This window comes from Chiloscyllium punctatum, chromosome 22, assembly GCF_047496795.1.
Source record: "Chiloscyllium punctatum isolate Juve2018m chromosome 22, sChiPun1.3, whole genome shotgun sequence".
NCBI classification, from domain to species: Eukaryota; Metazoa; Chordata; class Chondrichthyes; order Orectolobiformes; family Hemiscylliidae; genus Chiloscyllium; species Chiloscyllium punctatum.
Genome location: NC_092760.1, coordinates 25430005 through 25457831, shown reverse-complemented (window position 1 = coordinate 25457831; position 27827 = coordinate 25430005). Strand labels below are relative to the sequence as shown.

The window sequence follows — 27827 nt, the reverse complement described above, 5'->3', positions numbered from 1 at the left end:
CTCCCCATAGAGAGAATGAGAGAGAGAATTCCCAATTGATCAGAGAGAGAGAGAGAGAGAGAGAGCTCCCCATAGAGAGAATGAGAGAGAGAGAGAGAGAGAGAGAGAGAGAGAGCCCCATTGATCATCAACAAGAGACAGAGAGAGAGATTCCCCCTGATCAGAAATAGAGAGAGAGAGAGCTCCACATTGATCAGAGAGAAACTATCATGTATTAGAGAAGGACTGAAGACTGCAAGCATCTGTAGGCCACTCAGTCCCTTAAACCTTATTGAAAATTCAATCTGATCCTGGCTGCTCTGTTTGTGACCTATAACTCACTTTCCTTTCTGTCCTTCCCTAATCCTCGAATCCCTTGTGATAACTCAGCATTGACAGATTCAGTGGTTGCAGGAGAATGGAATTTCAAAGGCCAATGGCCCCCTGAGAAAGGAAATTTCACAACCTCCTCATCTTAAAGAGGAGAACCTCTATTTTTAACTGTGCAGCCTTCTTCCTCAATTTCCCACAAAGATAAGCATTCCTTCAGCATCCATGCTGCCAAGCCTGTTAGAATATTTCTCACTCAGTATTTCACATTTTTCAAACCTCCAATAAGTGCAGGCAAAACTCATCACAAAAGTCCCTTCAGCCTAGCAATCAACTGAGTGAAGTGTCTCTGAATTACCTCCAGTGCTAGAATATCGCTTCTTCAGTGAGAAGACTAAAACTGAACTCTGTACTCTTCGTGCAGTCTCAACAATGCATTGTACAGTAGGAACGAGGCATCCCTATTTTTCTACTGTATTCTCCTTCCAACATTTTATTTGCTGTCCAGTTATTTGCTAGACCTGCATGTTTACTATTTGTTCTGTGTGTATAACCTGTTCACTGACTGCCTGTCTTATTGAGTGCATAACCTGTTCACTGACTGCCCTTCCTACATGTTGTGGAACCTGTTCCCTGACAGCATTTCTGACTCGGTGTATAACCTATTCACTGACTGCCTGTCTTACTTAGTGTCTAACCTGCTCACTTACTGTCCCTCCTGTTCAATGTATTTTCTCTCAGGTGAGCAACATCGAGCAAAACGTAAGAAGGGTCCGGCTCCAAAGATGCTGGGGAATGAAGTGTGTAGTGTGTGCGGAGACAAAGCATCTGGCTTCCACTACAATGTGCTCAGCTGTGAGGGCTGCAAGGGTTTCTTCAGACGCAGCGTGATCAAGAGTGCCCAGTATTCCTGCAAGAACAATGGAGAGTGCCAGATGGACATGTACATGCGCAGAAAGTGCCAACAGTGCCGACTACGCAAGTGTCGACAGGCAGGGATGTTGGAGCAATGTAAGTCAGTGAAAAATAAACAGGAGCAATCTAGGGAGCAGGAAACGTCGATTCTCTTGCTCCTTGGATGCTGCCTGACCTGCTGCACTTTTCCAGCAACACATTTTTCAGCTCTGATCTCCAGCATCTGCAGTCCTCACCTTTCTCCTAGGAGCAATCTATGTACACAATCCAGACATCAATCAGTGAGCATCTAATCAGTCAGTGTACATATACCTCACTAAGAGATGGGGTACTTAAAGATACCAGTCACTATGCTGAGAGAGGGGACTGAAAGATGCCACTCAGTGAATAGATATCACTGAGGGACAGGGGGACTGAGAGACACCAGTCAGTGCACAGATATTTCCCTTTGAGAGAGAGGTCTGAGAGGTACCAGTCAGTGTACAGATATCTCACTGAGAGACAGGGGACTGAGAGACAGCAGTTGGTATACAGATATCTCCCCGAGAGAGAGAGGGGGTTCTGAGAGGCACAAGCCATAGAATCATAGAGCTGGACAGCATGGAAACAGAGCTTTTGGTCCAAGTTTCCATACCAACCATATATCCTAAATAAATCTGGTCCCATTTGACCCATATCCCTCTCAACTGTTCCTATTCATGTACCCATCTAGATGCCTTTCATGTGTTGGAACTGTATCAGCCTCCACCACTTCCTCTGGTAGCTCATTCCACACGCACATCACCCTCTGTGTGAAAAGGTTTCCCCTTAGGTCCCTTTTAAATCTTTCCCCTCTCACTTTAAACCCATGCCATCTAGGTTTTGACTCGCCCACCCTATTTACCCTATCCATCCCCTCACGATCTTATCAATCTTTATAATGTCACCCCTCAGCCTTCGATGCTACAGGAAAAACAGCCCCAGCCTAGTCAGCCTCTCCCTATAGCTCAAACCCTCCAACATTGGCATCATCCTTGTAAATCTTTTCTGAACCCTTTCAAGTTTCACACCATCCTTGCAACAACAGGGAGACCAGAATTGCATGCAATATTCCAAAACTAGCCTAATTAATGTCCTGTAAAGCTGCAACATGACCTCCCAACTCCTATACTCAATGCACTGACCAATAAAGGCAAGCATACCAAACACTTTCCTCACTATCCAGTTAACCTAGGACTCCACTTCCTGAGAGAAAGTGGGGGCTGACAGATACCAGTCAGTGTACAGATATCTGTCTGAGAGAGAGGAGACTGGGAGACACCAGTGAGCGTACAGATACCTCTCTTAGGGTGAGGGTCTGTGAAACATGAGGGAGTGTGACTGTTCTGAGATTAATGAGAGACCGCATTTTGTACTGTGTGACTAAACTGAGATTAATGGCTGACTGTATTTAATATTGGGTGACTGTGCTGGAATTAATTGACTAAAAATAATGTATGATTCCCAGTTTATGTGTTATGTGTTACAGGTGTCCTCTCAGAAGAACAAATCCGAGTGAAGAAAATGAAGAAGCTGGAAGAAGAGGTGACAAAAACAGTGAGGGTGACTTCAAGCCCACTGTCTAGCTGGGGAATACCAAGACTTGATGTTGCCCAAATTGAGATGATCAGAAAGCTGGTTGCTGCTCAACAGCAGTGTAACAAGCGTTCATTCAGTGACCGACTGAAAGTGACTGTAAGTGTTCAGGGCACTCATTGGTCAAGAATAGAATGCAGCGATTTTTCACACTTTCTGTATTGGCCTTTATGTGTAAAGTTAGATATTACGGCATGGTGGATCAATGGTTAGCACTGCTGCCTCAAGTGCCAGGGACCCAGGTTCAATTCCAGCCTTGGGCAACTGTCTGTGTGGAGTTGCATATTCTCCCTGTGTCTGTGTGGGTTTTCTCCACAGTCCAAAGCTGTGCATGTTAAATTGCCCAGAGTGTTCAGGGATGTGTAGGTTAGATGCACTAGTCAGGGGTAAATTTAGGGGAGGGGAATGGGTCTGGGTGGGTTACTCTTCAGAGGGTTAGTGTTGTTGTTGGGCCAAATGGCCTGTTTCCATACTGTAGGGGTTCTATGATGACAAGCACACACCCCTTAAACCCAGAACCATAAATGAATCTCCAAGTCATGTCCACTAATTGCAAAGAAGCATTAAAATGTACTTACCACAGATTCCATTTTCTCCTTATATACTACTAGAATTTCAAAACTAATTAAATTTGAAATCTCCACATGCTGTATAAAATACTGCACTGGCAACCTTCCTTCCTATAGAGCTCAGAACAATTCTACTCTTCCAGCCATTTGTTTTGGTAAAACAGTCAGACAACTGATGAGTTGCGTCAATCCGTGTATTTTTTTAAAAAAATTTCCTTTGTCTCCACCATTTGTTCAAGGAAACCTTTTGCTTTCTCTCACTTTTCAGATAGTGTACACTGACACCAACTAATCTCACCCCATTCCATCCTTTAAACTTGATTAATGAATTAATGTTAATCTACAAATTTGGCATCTATCTGACAATGTGGAAAATTGAAGCAGGACAAATCCAACCTGGCTAATAACTGCCCCATCAGCCTACTCTCAATCCTCAGTAAAGTGTGGAAGGTGTCATCAACAGTGCTGTCAAGCAGCAACTGCTCAGCAATAACCTGCTCAGTGATGCCCAGTTTGGGTTCCACCAGGGCCATTCAGCTCCTTGACTTCATTACAGCCTTGGTTCAAACATGGACAAAAGCGTTGAATTTGACATTTGGGATGAGAGTGACAGCCCTTGACATCAAGGCTACATTCAACAAGTGTTGCACTTTATACTGTCCTCCATCAAACACTCTCGGGACAGGGACACACAGGGGTAGAAACAGAGTGTAGCTTCTGCGACACTGTCCTCCACCCCATTCAGCAGTCCCACCATAGGAACAGCTTAGATTTGGATAAATGCACAGGATTACATTTTGGTAAAACCAACAAGGGCAGGACTTATACAATTAATGGTCAGGCCTGGGGTAGGTTGTAGATAGAAAGACCTAAGTGTTCAGCGACATAATTTTTTGAAATTTGACAGATTGGTGGAGTAGGCATTTAGAGTAGACAGAGTGGTGAAGCAAGTATTTAGTATGCTTGCCTTCATTGTTCAGACCTTTGAGTATAGCAGTTGGGACAACATGTTGAGGTTGTACACAATGTTGGTGAGGCCTCTTCTGGAGTATTGTGTGCAGTTCTGGTCTCCCTGTTATAGGAAGAGTATTATTAAACCGGAGAAGTTTCAGAAAAGATTTAACAGGATGTTGCTGGGAATGAAATAAGCTGGGACTTTTCTCACTGGAGCAGAGGGACCCGAATGGAAGTTTAAAATCATGAGGTGAATAGCAAAGGTCTTTTCTCTGAGAAAAGGGGCAGATGTTTAAGGTCAGAGGAAAAAGTTTTAAAAAGGACATGGGGCAAGTTTTTTACACAGGGGAATGAACTGCCAGAGAAAGTAATGACGTTTGGATAAGTTTATGAATTGGAAAGCTTTGACCAAAGCTGTTTTCATGCCGAATGACTCTGTGACTCTAAAACTTGAAATCAATGGGAATTAGGGGGAAAACTCTCTGCTAGTTTTGGTCATACTTGTCATGTAGGTTATGATTTATGTTTGTCAGTCATCTCAGGTCCAGGACATCTCTGCAGGAATTCTTCAGGATAGTTTCTTAAACCCAACCATCTTCAGCTGTTTCCTTCATCACAAGGTTAGAGGTGGGGATGTTCAACGATGATTGTACAGGCCAGACAATGACCATCTCCATCAAGAGGTGGTGGCAGTGTGAAGACAACACAGGAGAGCGAACCTGGGAGTGAACAGTGGCAGGAGCTATCAGACAAATACCTGGGGAGTGGGTTTGGTCAAAGCAGGACTGAGGTCAGTCAGAGTGGGACTGAGGGCAGTCAGAAGTGGGACTGGAGTCAGTTAGAGTGGGAGCAGAGCTGAATCTAGGGGCAGAACTCCAGAGGTGACGCTACAACTTGAAAAGCAGCATAGACTTGGCTGCTCAGGAACCAGATTCTGAGACTGAGTAAGTTGTGTCAGGAGGAAGATAGAGTACTTACTCTTGTTGTTGTCATTTATTAGGAATAGAACAAGAATGAGAAATCTGATTTTGGTGGGTAGTAAGTAAGGTTGTATAATTGAGGAGTATAAAGGAAGCAGAAAATAACTTAAAAAGAAACAAGGAGGACAAAAAGACACCATAAAATGCCCTTTGAAAGTAGGATTAAGGAGAACCCCACAGCATTTTACAGGTATATTAGGAGCTAGAGGGTAACAATGGATAGGATGGATCATTTCAAGTATAAAGAAAGTAATTTATGTGTGGAACCAGAAGAAGTGGGTGGGTCCTTAATGAGTACTTTGCATTGATATTCACCAAGGAGAAAGACATGGATGCTAACTAAGTTTGGAAAGGGGTTTGTTCATACTCTAAAGCAGGGCAATATTAAGAAGGATGAGGTGTTCGGTGTCTTGAAAAACATTAAGGTAGATTATTCCTACGGCCTGATAGGATCTATCCCAGGATAGTGAAGGAGATAAGGGTGGAGATTTCTGAGGCCTTGACATAGATCTTTGTATCCCTTTTAGCCCCAGGTGAGATCCCAGAAGACTGGAGAATAGCCAATGTTGTTCCTTTGTTCAAGAAGGGCAACAGGGATAAGCCAGGAAATTACAGGTCTGTGAGCCTTACTTCAGGTCAGGAAATTATTGGAGAAGGCTCTCAAGGACAAAGTTTCCTTACATTTGAAGGAGAATGGACGTATTAGGGACAGTCAGCCACCATCATTACAATCATGAGGATTTCTGTTCCCAGTTCTGTTCAAAGACTGCTCCTTATCTTTATTACCTAAACCGCATCCTCCATGTGCATTTTTATGTCCATTAGACTATGACTAAGAGATCTCCATTGGGCCATATTGGAGGTCTTCCCTTCTTTCTGACTGCAGTTAGATTCAGGCATCAATCCCAACTTGCACTATGCTTTCTTCCTCCCCAGCCTACTCTGCAACCTATTAACTCACTTCATTGTGAACATTCAACCAATGTTTAGACATACAAGTGACTTTTCCTGCATGTTCTGCAATAGTCGAAAATGTGTTGCTGGAAAAGCGCAGCAGGTCAGGCAGCATCCAAGGAGCAGGAGAATCGACGTTTCGGGCATGAGCCCTTCTTCAGGAATGAATCAAAGGGCTCATGCCTGAAACGTCGATTCTCCTGCTCCTTGGATGCTGCCTGACCTGCTGTGCTTTTCCAGCAACACATTTTCGGCTCTGATCTCCAACATCTGCAGTCCTCACTTTCTCCTGTTCTGCAATAGTTCCTTGATTCACTAAACCTCCCAAACTGTCACCCACTCTGACCAATTGATCTTTGGATGTCCTGTGTGTCAGCACTGTCACCAGAATACTACCCACAGTAGCAGTGCACTGTCAGAGGGAGCGCTGAATGCTCGGTGCTATTGGAGGGACAGTGCTGAGGCAACACTGCACACTGGGGGAGGCAATGGCCTCGTGATATTAGTGCTAGAGTATGAACCAAAGACCCAAGTAATGTTCTGGGGATCTGGATTCAAGTCCCATCAAGGCAGATGATGGCATTTGAGTGCAATACAAATCTGGAATTAAGAGTCTAATGATGACCATGAAAAGGATACGGGACTGCTGAGGAAGTCAGGTAATATATTTGGATGGTTCCTTTACCCAAAACACTACTTAGGTCCCGGCTCCCACCCATCCTTCTTCTTTAAACAAAAAAGAAGGTTCCTTGAGCCGAGTCGGTAAGAGTACCATTTTTTTCAATAGTCTCTTTTGGAATTCAGAACAGTGGGAATGGACAGTTAGGGCAGTTGCATGCACCTCCTGTAGGATGTGGGAGGTAAGGGTCACCACTAGTGTCCCCACTGACTTCATGTGTGGGAAGTGCACCCAACTCCAGATCCTCGGAATTGTGTTAGGGAACTGGAGCTGGAGCTGGATGAACTTTGAATCATTCGCGAGGCAGAGGGGGTAATAGAGAGGAGTTACAGGGAGGTAGTACAGGAAAAAAATAGATGGGTTACAGTCAGAGGACGAAAAGGGGACAGGCAGATAGTGCAGGGATCCCCTGCGGCTGTTCCCCTCAATAATAAGTATACCATTTTGGATACTGTTGTGGGGGAGTGACCTACTGGGGAAAGCCATAGTGACCAGGTCTCAGGCACTGAGCTCAGCTCCGGGCTCAGAAGGGAAATGGGGAGATTAGAAAAGAGCTAGTGGTAGAAGACTCCGCACTTAGAGGAATGGACAGGAGATTCTGTGGTCACGAACGGGACTCCTGGAAGGTATGTTGCCTCCCAGGTGCCAGGGTTCAGGATGTCTCTGATCGAGTCTACAGGATGCTGAAAGGGGAGGGTGAGCATTCAGAAGTTGTGGCGCACATTGCCATCAATGACATAGCTAGGAAAAGGGATGAGGATCTAAACAGTGATTTCAGGGAGTCAGGTTGGAAGCTAAAAAGCACAAGGAGCAGAGTAGTAATTTCAAGGTTACTACTGGTGCCACGTGCCAGTGAGATGAGGAACAGGGAGTGAGTGTAGCTAAACACGTGGCTACTGGGCTGGTTCAGGGGGAAGGGCTTCAGATATGTAGATCATTGGGGTACTTCTGGGGAAGGTGGGACCTGTATATGAAGGACAGGCTGCACTTAAACTGGAGGGGCACCAATGTCCTGGGTGGGAGATTTGCTAGAGCACTTTGGAAGGGTTTAAACTAGTTTGACAGGGGGATGGGAACCAGACATACAGGTCAGAGGAGAGGGTAGGTTGAACAGGCAGAAATAGACTGCAGAGAGTCTTTCGGGAAACATATACAATTGATAGAGCAAAGGGATGGGTTAATGTATGTCTGTTTCAATACAAGGAGTGTCAGGAATCAGAGTGATGAATTTAGAGCATGGATCAGTACTTGGAACTATGATGTTGTGGCCATAACGGAGACATGGATTTCACAGGGGCAGGAATGGTTGCTGAATGTTCCAGGGTTTAGATCTTTTAAAAAGTTTGGCGGGGTGGGGGGGGTCAAAGAGGAGGGAGAGTATCATTGTTAATTAGAGAGTGTATACAGCTGCAGAAAAGGAGATTGTTAGAAGGTTTGTCTACTGAGTCAGTATGGATGGAAGGCAGTAACAGGAAAGGAGCAGTCCCTTTATTGGTGGGTTTTCTACAGAACCGCTCCCCCCACCCGCCCCCCCCCCCCCCCCCCCTCAGCCTTACTTAAGGCTGAGGAAGCAAGGATCTCGCACAGCTTTAAAGGATTACAGAGTAGCTAGGAAACAACTCTAAAATGGACTGGGGGGGGGGGGGCACGAGAAAGTCTTGGCGGGAAGGATTAGGGAAACCCAAAGGCATTCCACTTACATGAGGAATAAGAGAATGATCAGAGAGAGGGTAGGGCTGATCAGGGATAGTGGAGGGAACTTGTGTCTGTAGTCTGAAGAGGTAGGGGAAGCCCTAAATGAGTTTTTTGCTTCAGTATTCACTGGAGAGAGGAACCTTGTTGATAGTGAAAACACTGTGGACCAGGTTAATAGGCTTGAACATATTGATATTAAGAAAGTCAATGTGTTGGATATTCTGGGAAGCATCAAGATAGATAAGACCCCAGGGCCAGACCCAATATATCCAAGGTTACTACGGGAAGCAAGGAATGAAATTGCTGTGTCTCTGGCGATGATGTTTGCATCTTCACTCTCCACGGGAGTTGTACTGGATGATTGTAGGGAGGCGAATGTTGTTCCTCTGTTCAAGAAAGGGAATAGGGAAATACCTGGGAATTACAGACCAGTCAGTCTTACGTTTGTGGTAAGCAAGGTAAGAAAGGATTCTGAAAGATAGGATTTATGACTATTTGTAAAAACATAGTTTAGTTAAAGTCATGCCTCACCAGCCTTATTGAGTTCTTTGAGGATGTGATGAGACAAGTTGATGAAGGTCGAGCAGTCGATGCGATGTATGTGCATTTCAGTAAGGCATTTGAGAAGGTTCCCCATGGAGGCTCATTCAGAAAGTTAGGAAGTATGGGATAAAGGAAAATTTGGCTGTCTGGATACAGAACTGGTTGGCCGAAAGAAGACAGCGTGTGGTAGTAGATGGAAAGTATTTTGCCTGGAGGTCAGTGACCAGTGGTGTCCCACCGGGATCTGTTCTTGGGCCTCTGCTCTTTGTGGTTTTTATAAATGACTTGGATGAAGAAGTGGAAGGGTGTGTCATTAACACAAAGGTCAGTGGTGTTGTAGATAGTGTTGAGGGCTGTTGCAGGCTACATCAAGACGTTAACAGGATGCAGAGCTGGGCTGAGAAGTGACAGATGGAGTTCAACCTGCATAAATGCGAAGTGATTCATTTTGGAAGGTTGAATTTGAATGCTGAATACAGGGTTAAAGGCAGGATTCTTGGCAGTGTGGAGGAACTGCCAGATCTGGGGCCCACATACAAAGATCTCTCAAAGTTCCCACACAAGTTGATAGGATTGTTAAGAAGGCATATAGTGTTTTGGCTTTCATTAACGGGAGGATTGAGTTTAAGAGCCGTGAGGTTTTGTTGCAGCTCTATAAAACCCTGGTTAGACAACATTTAGAATATTGTGTCCAGTTGTGGTGGCCTCATTATATGAAGGATGTAGATGCTTTAGAGAGGGTGCAGAGGAGATTTACCAGGGTGCTGCCCACATTACAGGGCTTGTCTTATGAAGAAAGGTTGAGTGAGCTAGGGCTTTTCACACTGGAGAGTAGAAGGAAGAGAAGTGACTTGATAGAGGTTTACAAGGTAATGGCAGGCATAGATAGATAGCCAGAGACCTTTCTCCAGGACAGAAATGGCTGTCATGAGGGGTCAGAATTTTAAGGTGATTGGAGGAAGGTTTAGGGGAGATGGCAGAGGTAGATTCTTTACACAGAGAGTGGTGATTGTATGGAATGCACTGCCAGCAGGGGTAATGGAGTCAGATACATTAGGGACATTTAAATGACTGTTGGACAAGTGCAGTTGGAAACATTCAGCAGATCTGGCAGCATCTGTGAAGAGAAATCAAAGTTAAATTGAGGGGTGTGTAGGTTAGGTTGATCTTAGATTAAGATAAAGTCTCAGCATAACATCATGGGCCGAAGGGCCTGAACTGTGCTGTATTGTTCTATGTCCTACGTTCTGTGAAACCATTGTAAATATGTTCAAGCCTTTTAACACTTCTTCCTCCCCTCCTGAGCATCTAACTGCCCACAGTGGCCTTGGCTCTGGTTGGTATCCACAGATGAACCAACACTCTCATTGTTTTCCAAGGTCGCAAAAACAGTTTGTAAGCAAAGAGCACTCAGGAATTCCTTCACTACCTGCCCAGTCCTGACCTCTGTTTGGCAGTCACCCAATCCCCTTCTGCCTGACCTTCCTTAACCTGCAGGGTGACCACGTCCTGAAATATGCTATCTAAACATTTCTCAGCCTCATGAATACAATGTTGTTTCCCCCCTCACCCCGCCCCCCAGCTGGTGCTCAGTTTCCAAAACCTGGAGCTCGGGTTGCTCCAGTTGGAGGTTCCTCCTGCACATTGGTCTTTCAGAGCGGCAGGATTTCCTCCACAGTGCAGGACGTGTAAATCACGGACCTGAGCACCCCAGATATATCTTAACTAATTAGAATGTGGAACTTTGTTTATATTTTCTCTTTAATCTCACTGCCTCCACACCTGAGTCCCATAGTTTCCCTGTCTGCTTCTGGGACATCTCCACACTTGCTGCTCCTTTTAACCTTACTGCCTCCAAATCCCAAACAGCTCCCCGCCCCACCCGCATCAGTCTTAAAAACAGAAGTTGCTGGAAAAATTCAGCAGACCTGGCAGCATTTGTGAAGAGAAATCAAAGTTAATGTTTCCCCAGAACCTCCCCCATCCGCCTGTCTGCTTCTGGAACTCTTCTAACCTCGCTGCTCATTTTTGTCTCACTGCTGCTGCTCCTGAGTCCATCACAGATTCACCTGTTTGTTTCTGGGACCTCCCCCCTGCTTGCTGCTCCTTTTAATCTCACTGCTCAAGGACAGTCAGCCAAAGGCACTTACCCTCACCACCTCTCTTGAGTTTGGTTCTTTTGCTCATGTTTGAACCAAGCCTGTAATGAGGTCAGGAGCTGGCAGAACATAAACTGGGTGTCAATAAACATGTTATGAATATACTAACAAGGAACAAGTGTAGGCCCTTCAAGCCTACTCTCCCATTCAATAAGATTATTGCTATTTGATTTTAACCTCAGCTCCACATTCCTATATATCCCCAATAATCTTTCATTCATTTGGGAATCAAGAATCTGTCTACCTCCGCCTTCAATATTCTTAAAGTTTCTGCATCCTGTGCCTTTTCAGGTAGGCTCAGAACCTCTCAGAGAAAAACAGTCTGTTTTAAACTGTAGTGATTGCAATGACGTCGATCAGTTGGACCTCATAGAATATGATTTCCCTGATTGGGGCTGTTAATCTGGTCCAATCAGGGAGACCTGGCTGACATAAAATAGTGAATGTCAAAGATATTGAGATACTGAATTTGTGACCCAGTGAGAGACAGTGCTATTGTCAAAAGGCGATGCATCTGTAAATAAAAATGATTGGTGACGGGATGCTGGCCTCTGAAGAGTTATTTCAAAATGATGACCGCTTATTCTTAAACTCTGACCCCTAGTTCTAGATTTTCTAACAAAAATCGTGGTTTGTAGGATCATAGAGATCTATGTATGAATATAGGAAATAGGAGCTGGAGTAGGCCATCTGATTCAACGAGCCTGCTCTGCCATTCATTAAGGTCATGGCTGATCTTTTCGTGAGTTCAGCTCCACTCACCTGCCCACTCACCATAACCTTTTATTTCTTTAACTGTTCAAAAACCTATCTATCTTTGTCTTAAAAACATTCACCGAGGTTGCCTCAACTGCTTCACTGAGCAGGGAATTCCACAGATTCACAATCCTTTGGGAGATGAAGTTCCTCCTCAGCTCAGTCCAAAATCTGCTCCATTTATTTTGAGGCTATGCCCCCGAGGTCTAGTTTCACCCACCAGTGCAAACAACCTCCCTGCTTCTATCTTATCTTCATATTCCCTTCATAATTGTATATGTTTCTGTAAAATACCCCCTCGTTCTTCTAAATTCCAGTGAGTATAGTCCCAATCTAGTTAATCTTTCCTCATCAGCTAACCCTCTCAATTCTGGAATCAACCCAGTAAATCTCCTCTCCCCCTCTTCAGTGCCAATTCATCCTTAGTCAAATAAGGAGACCAAAGCAGTACACAGTAGAACCATAGAATCACTACAGTGTGGAAAGAGGCCATTTGGCCCAACAGGTCTACACGGAACAGCATCCCACCCAGACCCATCTCCCTACCCCTGTATTTCCCATGACCAAACCACCTCACCGACACACTATGGGCAATTTAGCATGGCCAATCTGCCTAACCTGCACATCTCTGGACCATGGGAGGAAACCAGTTGAAACCCACGCAGACACGGAGAGAATGTGCAAACTCCACAAAGACAGTCACCTGAGGGTGGAATTGAACCCGGGTCCATGGCACTGTGGGGCAGGAATGCTAACCACTGAGCCACTATGGCACCCTCTAAGTGCCTAAGTCCTCACCAGCACCCTATATGGCTGCAGCATAACCTCCTTGTTTTTAAACGCCATCCCTTGAGCAATGAAGGACAATATTCCATTTACCTTCTTAATTACCTGGCTCCCAGACAGTCAGCAGGCAATTGAGGAGCAGATATGTAATCAATTCACTCAGGCATGTAAAATTAACAATGTAAATGTATTCAGGGATTTCAACAGCTCCAATATAAGTTGCCATAATCATAGCATAAAGGTGACAGAGGGGACAGACATTTTGAAACGTATACGCACATTTGGAAAACAGTGGACTTAGTTAGAGTAGTTAACATGGCTTTGTGTGGAGAAAGTCTTGTCTCACAATTTTTATTGAGTTTTTTGAGGAAGTGACAAAGGTGATTGATGCAGGTAGGGCAGTGGATGTTGTCCACATGGGCTTTAGAAAAGCAGTTGACCAGGTCCTTCATGGCAGGCTGATCCCGGAAGATGAGGTCACGTGGGATCCACAGTGAGCTGGTAATTTGGATACAAAATTGACTTGGTCACAGAAGACATATAGTAGTAGTGGCAATGTGCTTTTCTGACTGGAGATCTGTGACCAGTTTTGTTCCGTTAGGATCAGTATTGAGACCTCTGTTGTTTGATTAGATTAGATTGCTTATAGCGTGGAAACAGGCCCTTCGGCCAAACAAGTCCACACCGACCGGCCGAAGCACACCCATTCACCTACATTTACCCCTGCACATAACACTACAGGCAATTTAGCATGGCCAATTCACCTAACCTGCACATTTTTGGACTGTGGGAGGAAACCCACACAGACACAGGGAGAACGTGCAAACTCCACGCAGTCAGTCGCCTGAGGCAGGAATTGAACCCGGGTCTCTGGCGCTGTGAGGCAGCAGTGCTAACCACTGTGTCACCGTGCCACCCGTTTGGAATAGACATAAATGATTTGGATGAAAATGGAAATAAGATCTAATTGGTAAGTTTAAGACGACACAAATGTTGGTGGAATTGTGGACAATGAGGAAGGTTGTCAAAGGATACAGTAGCATATAGATCAATTGTAAAATTGGCTAAAGAAATGGCAGATGGAATTTAATCCAGATAAATGTGAGGTGATGTATTTTGGAAGGTCACATGCAAGAGGAAGTGTACAGTAAATGACAAGACCCTCAGGAGTATTGATATGTAAAGCAAACTCTGGTTGCAAATCCATAGTTTCCTGAAAGTGGCAATGTGATTGGATAAGGTGATAAAGAAGGCATAAGGCATGCTTATCTTCATTGGTTGCAGCATTGAGTATGAAAGTTGACAAGTCATGCTGCAACTCTACAAAACTTTAGTCAGGAAGGACTTGGAGGCTTTGGAGAGAGTGCAAAACAGGTTTATTAGAGTGTTGCCTGACTGGAGTGTATTAGCAATCAGCAGAGCTTACACAAACTTGGATTGTTTTCACTAGAGTGTCGGAGGCTGAGGGGTGACCTGATAGTAGTGTGTAAAATTATGAGAAGTATTGATCGGGTGGAAAGTCAGAGTCTTCTTCCCAGGGTGAAAATGTCAAACACTAGGGGGCATAGGTTTAAGGTGAGAGGGGAAAGCTTTTTACACAGAGGGCGGTAGTGCCTGAAAAATTCTGCCATGGGAGTTGGTACAAGCTGATAGAATAGCAAGTTTTAAGAGCCATTTAGACAGACAAACAGGGAACAGAGGTACACTGTGCAGTTAGATGGGATTCGTTTACAATGGCATTGTGGTTGGCACAGAAATGGTAGGCCGAAGAGCCTGTTCTCCTGATACACAGATTTATGTTCCGTACAAATCTTTTTACGTCACCACTTGAGGGTTCCTTTAAGGGATGGTGAATTGCTGGACCTATTCTGGGGATTGAAGCTGGACAGGCATTTGAGCTAGCACTGGGGGAGCATTTTAGTGATAGGAACAGCAACACTGTATGTTTAAGTTTGTTTTGGACAAGGAGAAAGATGGTCTGAGGGTTTTGGATTGGGGTAAGGCAGAATTTAATAAAATAAGGCAGGGTCTGGCTGAAATAGACTGGAAACAGCTACTTAAAGGTATAGCTACAGCAGAACAATGGGATACATTCAAAACAGTATTGGGGGTGGGGGTTACAGGCTCAACATCTTCCCTTTAGGGTGAAATTAGGAGCAATAAGCCAAGAGAATCCTGGATTTCCAGGAATACTTTGACCGAATAAAAAGAAAAAGAGAGACATATAATGGTTACAACAGGGGCAAAGCAATAGTGACCCTAGAGGAGTATAGGAAATGCAGGGACAATGCAAGAAAGGAATTTGGAGAGCAAAGAGGGAGCATGAGAAAACACTGGCAGGCAAGATTATGGAGAATCCCAAAACAGTCTACAAGTATATCAAGATGAAAACGATAAGAGAAAATGCTGGAAAATCTCAGCAGGTCTGGCAGCATCTGTAAGGAGAGAAAAGAGCTGACGTTTTGAGTCTAACTGACCCTTTGTCAAAGCTTTATTCCTGATGAAGGGCTTTTGCCCGAAACGTTGATTTCGCTGCTCGTTGGATGCTGCCTGAACTGCTGTGCTCTTCCAGCACCACTAATCCAGTATTTGGTTTTCAGCATCTGCAGTCATTGTTTTTACCTCATTGCTTACTTACTGTTTTACCTGTCAATTTTAGATTCAAGTCCAGCTGGGCCAGATCCCATTTCAACTCATTGACAAATAGCCCCCATTCAGTTCAGTATTCAGTTTTGCATTTGATTTTCATTTTTCCTATTTTGGAACTGGTCTAAGGCTGAACCTTATTGGTGGGCTTGTTGTTTAATGCTATTTGGCCTTCTGAAGTGTTCAGCAATTTTTTACATCCTTTGTCCCATAGCCATGGCCACAGAGCATTGATATGCACAATCGAGAGATGAGGCAGCAGAGATTTGCACACTTCACTGAACTGGCAATCATCTCTGTTCAGGAAATAGTTGACTTTGCAAAACAGCTGCCAGGGTTCCTGGACCTCACCCGTGAAGACCAGATTGCTCTGCTGAAGACTTCTACTATTGAGGTAAGCTTGCAGTTCCAGTGGGTTTACAGCAGCTGCTGCTTGAACATGCTCATACTTTACCAAGAAACTTTCTGATCGGTGTAGGATTCAGCAAAAGGTCCTGTGTTTAACAGTGAGATTATTTAGCACTGAATTATATCACACTGTCCTGTGTTTAATATTGGGATTATTACTGAATCGTATCACATTGTCCTGTGTTTAATATTGGGATTATTACTGAATCATATCACACTGTCCTGTGTTTAACACTGATATTATCACTGAATCATATCACACTGTCCTGTGTTTAATATTGGGATTATTACTGAATCATATCACACTGTCCTGTGTTTAACACTGATATTATCACTGAATCATATCACACTGTCCTGTGTTTAACACTAGGATTATTACTGAATCATATTACACTGTCCTGTGTTTAACATTGGGATTATTACTGAATCATATCACACTGTCCTGTGTTTAACACTGGGATTATTACTGAATCATATCACACTGTCCTGTGTTTAACACTAGGATTATTACTGAATCATATCACACTGTCCTGTGTTTAACACTGATATTATCACTGAATCATATCACACTGTCCTGTGTTTAACACTAGGATTATTACTGAATCATATCACACTGTCCTGTGTTTAACACTGATATTATCACTGAATCATATCACACTGTCCTGTGTTTAACACTGGGATTATTACTGAATCATATCACACTGTCCTGTGTTTAACACTGGGATTATTACTGAATCATATCACACTGTCCTGTGTTTAACACTAGGATTATTACTGAATCATATCACACTGTCCTGTGTTTAACACTGGGATTATTACTGAATCATATCACACTGCCCTGTGTTTAATATTGGGATTATTACTGAATCATATCACACTGTCCTGTGTTTAACACTGATATTATCACTGAATCATATCACACTGTCCTGTGTTTAACACTGGGATTATTACTGAATCATATCACACTGTCCTGTGTTTAATATTGGGATTATTACTGAATCATATCACACTGTCCTGTGTTTAACACTGGGATTATTACTGAATCATATCACACTGTCCTGTGTTTAATATTGGGATTATTACTGAATCATATCACACTGTCCTGTGTTTAACACTGATATTATCACTGAATCATATCACACTGTCCTGTGTTTAACACTAGGATTATCACTGAATCATATCACACTGTCCTGTGTTTAACACTGATATTATCACTGAATCATATCACACTGTCCTGTGTTTAACACTGATATTATCACTGAATCATATCACACTGTCCTGTGTTTAATATTGGGATTATTACTGAATCATATTACACTGTCCTGTGTTTAACACTGATATTATCACTGAATCATATCACACTGTCCTGTGTTTAACACTGGGATTATCACTGAATCATATCACACTGTCCTGTGTTTAATATTGGGATTATTACTGAATCATATCACACTGTCCTGTGTTTAACACTAGGATTATTACTGAATCATATCACACTGTCCTGTGTTTAACACTGGGATTATCACTGAATCATATTACACTGTCCTGTGTTTAACACTGGGACTATTACTGAATCATATCACACTGTCCTATGTTTAACACTGGGATTATTACTGAATCATATCACACTCTCCTGTGTTTAACACTAGGATTATTACTGAATCATATCACACTGTCCTGTGTTTAACACTGGGATTATCACTGAATCATATCACACTGTCCTGTGTTTAACACTAGGATTATTACTGAATCATATCACACTGTCCTGTGTTTAACACTAGGATTATTACTGAATCATATCACACTGTCCTGTGTTTAACACTGGGATTATCACTGAATCATATCACACTGTCCTGTGTTTAACACTAGGATTATTACTGAATCATATCACACTGTCCTGTGTTTAACACTGGGATTATTACTGAATCATATCACACTGTCCTGTGTTTAACACTGGGATTATCACTGAATCATATTACACTGTCCTGTGTTTAACACTAGGATTATTACTGAATCATATCACACTGTCCTGTGTTTAATATTGGGATTATTACTGAATCGTATCACACTATCCTGTGTTTAACACTGGGATTATCACTAAATCATATCACACTGTCCTGTGTTTAACACTGGGATTATCACTGAATCATATCACACTGTCCTGTGTTTAATATTGGGATTATTACTGAATCATATCACACTATCCTGTGTTTAACACTGGGATTATCACTAAATCATATCACACTGTCCTGTGTTTAACACTGGGATTATCACTGAATCATATCACACTGTCCTGTGTTTAACACTGGGATTATCACTGAATCATATCACACTGTCCTGTGTTTAACACTGGGATTATTACTGAATCATATCACACTGTCCTGTGTTTAACACTGGGATTATCACTGAATCATATCACACTGTCCTGTGTTTAACACTGGGATTATTACTGAATCATATCACACTGTCCTGTGTTTAACACTGGGATTATTACTGAATCATATCACACTGTCCTGTGTTTAACACTGATATTATCACTGAATCATATCATACTGTCCTGTGTTTAACACTGGGATTATTACTGAATCATATCACACTGTCCTGTGTTTAACACTGATATTATCACTGAATCATATCACACTGTCCTGTGTTTAACACTAGGATTATTACTGAATCATATCACACTGCCCTGTGTTTAACACTAGGATTATTACTGAATCATATCACACTGTCCTGTGTTTAACACTGATATTATCACTGAATCATATCACACTGTCCTGTGTTTAACACTAGGATTATTACTGAATCATATCACACTGTCCTGTGTTTAACACTAGGATTATTACTGAATCATATCACACTGTCCTGTGTTTAACACTGGGATTATTACTGAATCATATCACACTGTCCTGTGTTTAATATTGGGATTATTACTGAATCATATTACACTGTCCTGTGTTTAACACTGGGATTATTACTGAATCATATCACACTGTCCTGTGTTTAACACTGATATTATCACTGAATCATATCATACTGTCCTGTGTTTAACACTGGGATTATTACTGAATCATATCACACTGTCCTGTGTTTAACACTGATATTATCACTGAATCATATCACACTGTCCTGTGTTTAACACTAGGATTATTACTGAATCATATCACACTGTCCTGTGTTTAACACTAGGATTATTACTGAATCATATCACACTGTCCTGTGTTTAACACTGATATTATCACTGAATCATATCACACTGTCCTGTGTTTTACACTAGGATTATTACTGAATCATATCACACTGTCCTGTGTTTAACACTAGGATTATTACTGAATCATATCACACTGTCCTGTGTTTAACACTGGGATTATTACTGAATCATATCACACTGTCCTGTGTTTAACACTGATATTATCACTGAATCATATCACACTGTCCTGTGTTTAACACTAGGATTATTACTGAATCATATCACACTGTCCTGTGTTTAACACTGGGATTATTACTGAATCATATCACACTGTCCTGTGTTTAACACTGATATTATCACTGAATCATATCACACTGTCCTGTGTTTAACACTGATATTATCACTGAATCATATCACACTGTCCTGTGTTTAACACTGGGATTATTACTGAATCATATCACACTGTCCTGTGTTTAACACTGATATTATCACTGAATCATATCACACTGTCCTGTGTTTAACACTGGGATTATCACTGAATCATATCACACTGTCCTGTGTTTAACACTAGGATTATTACTGAATCATATCACACTGTCCTGTGTTTAACACTGGGATTATTACTGAATCATATCACACTGTCCTGTGTTTAATATTGGGATTATTACTGAATCATATCACACTGTCCTGTGTTTAACACTAGGATTATTACTGAATCATATCACACTGTCCTGTGTTTAACACTAGGATTATTACTGAATCATATTACACTGTCCTGTGTTTAACACTGGGATTATTACTGAATCATATCACACTGTCCTGTGTTTAACACTGGGATTATTACTGAATCATATCACACTGTCCTGTGTTTAACACTGGGATTATCACTGAATCATATCACACTGTCCTGTGTTTAACACTAGGATTATTACTGAATCATATCACACTGTCCTGTGTTTAACACTGGGATTATTACTGAATCATATCACACTGTCCTGTGTTTAACACTGATATTATCACTGAATCATATCACACTGTCCTGTGTTTAACACTAGGATTATTACTGAATCATATCACACTGTCCTGTGTTTAACACTAGGATTATTACTGAATCATATCACACTGTCCTGTGTTTAACACTGATATTATCATTGAATCATATCACACTGTCCTGTGTTTACCACTGGGATTATTATTGAATACTGACATTTAGTATTATCACTAAGTCCAGATATAATGTCCCATGTTTAACACCTAGATTCTCACTGAATTCTAACATATGTTTAACATTGAGATTACCCAACGTTATATCATGTGCTGTGTTTAATGCTGGATAATCACTGAATTATATCGTACTGTTCTGTGTTTAACACTGAGATTATCACTGATTATGGAGACATTTTCAAGCTGCTTTGCCATTTTGTCCCAATACTGTGTTTATGACAGTCATCACTATTGTCAGGTGGTAAATCCGTGTCTGAGTTTAGAACTTGTTTTGTGATTTCTTTTTTCTGCTCTTATTAAGATCATGCTGTTGGAAACATCTCGAAGGTATGATCCAGAGATCCAGGGCATCACTTTTCTGAAAGATGTCAGTTACAACAAAGAGGACTTTGCCAGGGCGGGTGGGTGACATTTGTCTGATCATTTTCCCTGGTTGTGCTGTTACAATATTGTACCATTGTAGGGGCCATATTGACTGCAGAAACCTGTTCTGCCATGTCAGCAAGTGACTTTCTCTTTCACACTGCCTGCAAAGTGCAGTGGTGGCAGATTCAATCGTGACTTGCAAAAATCCGTTGTACAGATTTTATAAACAGCGCATCTCGAGTAAAGCAGGAAGCAAGACTAATAAAACAACACTTTCCTGTGCTCTCTGAATCTTTTGGTTAAAGAAATTTGGCACATCATTTAAAGTCTGGCAAGAGGTTCCAGAGCCTGTCATTAACAACACGATATTAATGAGAGTTGTCATGAGATAAGAAGCTTTTCAGCAATCCCCTCCTTGGCAGCTTGACCTAGTGCTCGGTTCAAAGGGACTCTCACTGAATATAAAGGAGCTGGCTCAGATTTTATGAGTAATAGTGGATGGAGGCCATCCAACCAGCTCTATGGTCAAACCTCCTTGTATTATAGTTTGATATACAGTAGACTGGGATTCCATTCTGATCCCTGTATAATGTTTGGATATAGAGTGGATTGGGATCCCATTCTGAACCATTGGAAATGGGACTGGGTGGGTTACCCTTTGGAGGGTTGGTATGGACTTGTTGGGCTGAAGGGCTGCTTCCATACTGTGGGGAATCTAATCTAAAAAGCCCTGTGTAATGATTGGATATAGAGTGGATTGGGATCCCATTCTGAACCCTGTGTGATGATTGGATATATAGTGGACTGAGATCCCATTCTGATCCTTGAATGCTGATTCGTTGCAGAATGGAAGAGGGTTGTGCTGAAAAAGCACAGCTGGTCAGGCAGCATTCAAGGAGCAGGTGAGTCAATGTTTCGAGCATCAGCTCTTCATCAGGATTCCTTTTCCAACACCACAGTCTTCCATTCTGATCCTCAGCATCTGCCATCCTCACTTTCTCCTGGATGGAGAGTGGACTGGGATGACAAGTGGTGTTCCACAAAGCTCAGTGTTGGGACCACAATTTTTCACTTTATACATTAATGAGCTAGATGAATGAAGTGAAGGCATTCTGGCTAAGTTTGCAAATGATACAAAGATAGGTAGCATTGAAGAGGCGGGGAGACTGCAGAAAGCTTTGGACAGGTTAGGAGGGTGGGCAAACAAGTGGTAGATGGCAAAGTGTGAGATCATGCAATTTGGTAGGAAGAATAGAGGCATGGACTGTTTTCTAAATGGGGAGAAAATTCAGAAGTCAGAAGTGCAAAGAGACTTGGGAATTCTGTCCAGGACTTTCTCAAGGTAAACTTGCAGATTGAGTCAGTAGTTAGGAAGGCAAATGCAATGATGGCACTTATTTTGAGAGAACTTGAATATAAAAGCAGAGATGTACTTCTGAGCCTCTCTAAGGCTCTGGTCAGACCACATTTGGAGTATTGTAAGCAGTTCTGGGCCCCATATCTCAGGAAGGATGTACTGGCCCTGGAGCATGTTCAGAGGAGGTTCACAAGAATGGTGCCAGGAATAAAAAGCTTAACATATGAGGAATGTTTGAGGACTCTGGGTTTATACTCAATGGAGTTTAGAAGGATGGGGGTGGGGGATCTAATTGAAACATACAGAATACTGAGTGGCCTGGACAGAGTAGATGTTGGGAAGATGTTTCCATTGGCAGGAGAGACGAGGACCCGAGCACACAGCCTGAGAATAAAGGGAAGACCTTTTAGAACAGAGATAAGGAGAAACTTCTTCAGCCAGCGAGTGGGGAATCTATGGAATTCATTGCCACAGAAGGCTGTGGAGGCCAGGTCATTGAGTATATTTAAGACTGGGGTAGATAGGTCCTTGAGTATCAAGGGGATCAAGGGTTACAGGGAGAAAGCAGGAGAATGGGGTTGAGAAACTTATCAGCCATGATTGAATGGTGGAGTAGACTCGATGGGCTGAATGGCCTAATTTTTTGCTCCTATGTCTTATAGGTTCTCATTATGATCTCAGTGTGATGATCAGATATACAGTGCACTCTGTATGATTTCCAATACTCTGTATGATTTCCTTTCTCCATGTCTTCTTTGTCTAGGATTACAGTTTGAGTTTATCAATCCCATCTTTGAGTTTTCAAAGGGCATGAATGATCTCCAGTTGGATGATGCAGAATACGCTCTCCTCATTGCTATCAGTCTCTTCTCAGCAGGTAAACTGTCTTGAGCATTTGATCAATTAAAGAATCTTATCACATTGACTGCCTGCTGTCTACATTGCTTTTTAATGTCGCTACAACTCTAAAATGAACTCATCTCTCCCATTGAATTCTGCATGATTGCCCAATGGTCCTTCTACAACAATGATAAGCAGATATGTCTTACTGTTTAAACACTGAAGCTAGGATTTCCCCATGATCAGCACTGTATGTTCTCTGAAGGAAGGAAGGCACTGACACTTGCTAATGGGATTGAATGAACACCAGTAGATTGTGAAAGTTACAGATAAATAAAATTGTGAAATAATATGGCAGATTACATTCTTTTGGAAGACGTCATTGTGATCTAAAAATGCAGACAGTACAATCTTACACTAACTCCTTGTCAGAATACCAAGCCTGAATCAACACCTCAAGCATATTTTATTGAATGAAATTGATCACAATAAAATTCATTTGGGTTTCTAAGCATTCAAATTGGTTGTAATGTGAGTCTAGTTTTACTCCTGGATGGTCAGTTGAAAATCCCCCGCAGACTGCATCTGTATATCCACATGATCCTATTGAATGGTGCAGCAGGCTTGAGGACTGAATGGCCTACAACTGCTCCATGTTTGTATATTCTGACTGTTAACAGAGGTTTCAGAAGGAAGAGCTCAAGCAAGGTTGTTACATGTGCATTTTCTATCTTTATAGTTCAATCAGTAACAAAAGAGATCAAATATGTAACTGACTCAATTCCAGCAGATAGTCAAATTTCAATCAGAATTTAACTCTAGGAGATAATTCGTAGTTAGATGACTCCTCTTGTGTCCTTTCTAATCTTGGCTTTTTGGAAACCTTAGCAATTTCTATTGGCTGGTTTTGTTTCTTTCATTTGTGCACAGGATGTGGTCATCTCTGACTGTGCCAGCATTTATTGCCCAACTCTGAATGCCCTTGAGAATGTGGTGGTGAGCTGCCTTCTTGAACCATCACAGTCTTTGGTGTGTAGGTTGGCTCACAATGCTGTTAGGGTGGGAGGTCCAGTATTTTGACCCAGTGACACTGAAGGTGAAGCAATATATTTCTATGTCAGAAAGGTGAATAACTTAGAGGGGAACTTGCAAGTTGTGGTGTCCCCACGCACCTGCTGCCCTTGTTGCTTTTGGTGGTGGAGGTTGGAGAGATGGAATATTGAAGCGATTATTACCCTTAGGTTCAGAATCCTTGACACTATGGGTTCATTAAAACTGGGTGTGTCTCACATTATCGACACAGCTGCAGTTCCAAGTGTTTGTGCTGAGTGTCCATTCTGCTGATAGTTAAGTTAATGATACTGTTCTGAGGTCATCTGATATCGAATTGTTTTTTTCCCAGACCGCCCAAATGTTGAAGACCATGAGCTGGTGGAAAGGCTGCAACAGCCTTACGTGGAGGCTCTTCATTCCTACACCCGGATCAAGAGACCAACTGTGAGTAATGAGTGACCTGGCCACTGGATTCAGCTTTCTCCTCTCCATTTCATCTCTCTTCAGCATTCATTAGAAGAATAAATTTGTTTCTTATAATGCTGAGAGAATCCCTAACCCTGCATATTTCAAAGTGCACATGAACTTGGGTGTGGTGAAGGCTAACATTAACTATTTAAACAAAAACAGGAATTGCTGGAAAAGCTCAGCAGGTCTGGAGCACTTGTGGACAGAAATCAGAGTTAATGTTTCAGGTTGAGTGACCCTTTCAGAGGAAGAGTCACTGGAGCTGGAACGTTAACACTGACTTGTCTTCACAGATGTTGCCAAACCTGCTGAGCTTTTCTGGCATTTTCTGTTTTTGTTTCTGATTTATAGCATCTGCAATTCTTCTGGTTTTTGTTAACCATTTCAATTTTGTTTGGCTTTATAAAGTGCCCACCCACCCTGGGATGCCTCCATCTTCACTCTTGGTATTTATGAGCATGTATAAATAAGTAACAATGGAGATTTTGTAGAATGATGTAGACCTAATATGTACTCCCTGCTGGGGACTCCCAGTCTTCATTACGTGTTCATCGCTTTTCTTAAACTCTGAACTGACCTTCACATTGCTGAAAATTTAATTCCTACACTTACTTTCCAAAAGCTTGTATTTCCAAATAAACTTTTGGACTATAGCCTGGTGTTGTGTGATTTTTAACTTTGACCACATCAGTCCAACACTGGCACCTCCACATCATGGCTTGCTTACTTACTTTCCCCATCTTTATTCTTAGAATCCCTGTGGATGAATTCTTAGTGTAGAAACAGGCCATTTGGCCTAACAAGTCCACATTGACCCTCCAAAGAGTAACCTACCCAGACTCATTCCCCTACTAATTACCCCTCACTAACGCACCTAACCTACTCATCCCCTGAACACTATGGGCAACCAAGCATGGCCAATTCACTTGACCTGCACATCTTTGGATTGTGAGAGGAGACCAGAGCACCCAGAGGAAACCCATGCAGACACGGGGAGAATGTGCAAACTCCACACACAGTCTGGTCCCTGGCACTGTGAGGCAGCAGTGCTAACCACTGAGCCACCATGCCGCCCCATACTTCTAATATTTGTGAGTTTGATCTCCTAGTTCCATAATTTAATCCACCCTTTCTCACGTTCTACACAGTGAAACAGATCATCTTTACAAGGTCTGAGACATTTGCCAACAATCAGTCAGATCTAATCAGTGCTGTTAAAGATGCATTGTAAAGTGAAAAATGCTCCCCAACAGTCCTTTACTTCCCAAAGGGACTACTGTAGTTTCTATGCAAGGTGCTCACCCTTCCCTGCTAACCCCCTCACGGGTTCCCAAACTGCATGTGCCCTGCTTTGTCTCGACTTTGCTATTTCTCCCCGAATGATAGCAGATTTGCATCAAGATCCTGTTAAAATTTACTGGGACACTATAACTTTCCCTTTGACCCTGGTGCAGTGTTTCAATAACAAAACAAACACTAAACCCTATGGAGTCTGGAAGTTTGAAATCAAAACAGAAAATTTTGGAAATTCTCAGGGCTGGTAATTGTGGAATGAGTAACAAGAGTACATGTTTCAGTCCCGTGACCTGTGGGAACTGTTCAAAGGTCACAATCTGGAATGTTGACTCTATTTCCCTCTCCACAGATATTACCTGGCCCCCTGGGTAATTTCAGCATTTTCCGTATTGATTTCATGATGATATCTAAATCTTTAAGATAAGGCCCACCCGAATATGAGGGTGCCTTTTGTTCAGTGAGTTCAAATCAAATTAAATGGTGCACTGACATATCCTCTTCCTCCTGTCTCTCTCTATAGGATCAGTTGATGTTCCCTCGCATGCTGATGAAGCTCGTCTCTTTGCGGACTCTGAGCAGTGTCCATTCCGAGCAAGTCTTTGCATTACGACTTCAGGATAAAAAATTGCCTCCTCTCCTGTCAGAAATCTGGGACATGCATGAATAACCCCGGAGTTTTCCGTGCAGAGTCCAGCTCACGGAAACAGACAGACTGTCAAATTGGACAGAACTTCTTTTGGTGGGAATGAGAGCAGACAAGGACGTTCACTGACAGAGTTATTAAGAGTTCCAACTGCAATCGTCAATGCAATACCCCATGTTTAGAGACATTTTAAGGGGATTTCCTGTGTTAAATCTAGGACGATTCCATTTTACGATTGATTTGATGTTTTAACGTGTTAACCATATGGTAACTGACTGTCTCTGTCCATGTTCACAGAACGGATCTCTAAGGCACAGTCTTGTTTGAATGTAGTGATGGACAGAATTTGTGAAAGGAATAGGGGAACCGGCTCTTCATTTCCCTGTCAAAAACTACAGTCCCCAAACTGAGAGCCAGGCTCATGTTTGCCAGTGAGCAGCAGGACAGTGAGGGAGCAGAGAAACTGTTGCGCGGGCCAGTGTTACCAAGTGATATACTGCCAACTAACCAAGGTCAGAATGTGCCACAATCCAGCTTTATATGGAGCCATTGATTTATAATAATGCACTAAAACCAACTTGAAAGCTCACTCAGACTGATTATCTGTTTTACAGTGTTTCTGACTGAAACCTGTTTAAAAGTTTCCAAAGTCCAACCGGACCATTGGGCTGCTGTCTCATTACATAAAGAGATGGTGGTTTAACTTGTGGGTCACTATGCCTCAGATAATGTTGGAGGGAGAGACCTTCACAGAAACTTCATCAGATGGGGGAATTGAAACCATGCTGTTGGAATCATTGCGCATTGCAAATCAGCTGTCAAGTACAGTGTTTCTGCCTAGTATCTTTTTATAGTGCCTCTGTCTTTGTTATCTATTTCACAGTGTCCCTGTTTCTGACTGGTATGTGCTTTACAAAATCTATCTTTGACTGGTATCTGTTTCACAATGTCTCTGAGTGGTTATCCGCTTTGCAGTGTCTCTGTCTCTGACATTTTGTATTCATTTGTGTGATGTGGACATTGTTGGCTGGGCCTTTGAGAAGATAGTGGTGAGCTGCCTTTTTGAACTGTTGAAGTCCATGGGCTGTTGGTAGACCCACAATGCTCTCAGGGGAAAGTTCCAGGATTTTGACACTGTGACAATGAAGAAACAGTGATATATTTCCAAGTCACAATGGTGAGTGGCTTGAAGGGGAACCTGAAGGTGATGGTGTTCCCATGTATCTGCTACACGTGTCCTTCTGCATGGCAGCGTCAAAGTTTTGAAAGGTGTTGCCTGAGGAACTTACATAACTTTCTGCAGTGCAACTTATAGTACATGCTGCTACTCCTGAATATCAGTGGTGGATGGAGTAGATGTCGATACATGTTGTTCCTATCAAGTAGGCTAAGGAATGGTAGGTGGAGTTTAATGCAGACAACTGTG

General features: G+C 42.4%; 1 protein-coding gene across 3 annotated transcripts in view; it reads left to right on the top strand.

Annotated features, from left to right (window-relative positions):
• Nucleotides 1–27069, top strand: part of LOC140493461 (oxysterols receptor LXR-alpha-like) — a 70116-nt gene extending 43047 nt beyond the window's left edge. For all 3 annotated transcript variants that reach the window (XM_072591908.1, XM_072591909.1, XM_072591907.1), the window contains exons 4-10: nt 1051–1320; nt 2732–2937; nt 15774–15953; nt 20680–20779; nt 22865–22978; nt 24344–24438; nt 26279–27069. In XM_072591908.1, coding sequence (XP_072448009.1) covers nt 1051–1320; nt 2732–2937; nt 15774–15953; nt 20680–20779; nt 22865–22978; nt 24344–24438; nt 26279–26425 — 1112 coding nt within the window. In that variant the 3' untranslated portion in view covers nt 26426–27069. The remainder of the gene's footprint in view (nt 1–1050; nt 1321–2731; nt 2938–15773; nt 15954–20679; nt 20780–22864; nt 22979–24343; nt 24439–26278) is intronic.
• Nucleotides 27070–27827: the final 758 nt, after the last annotated feature.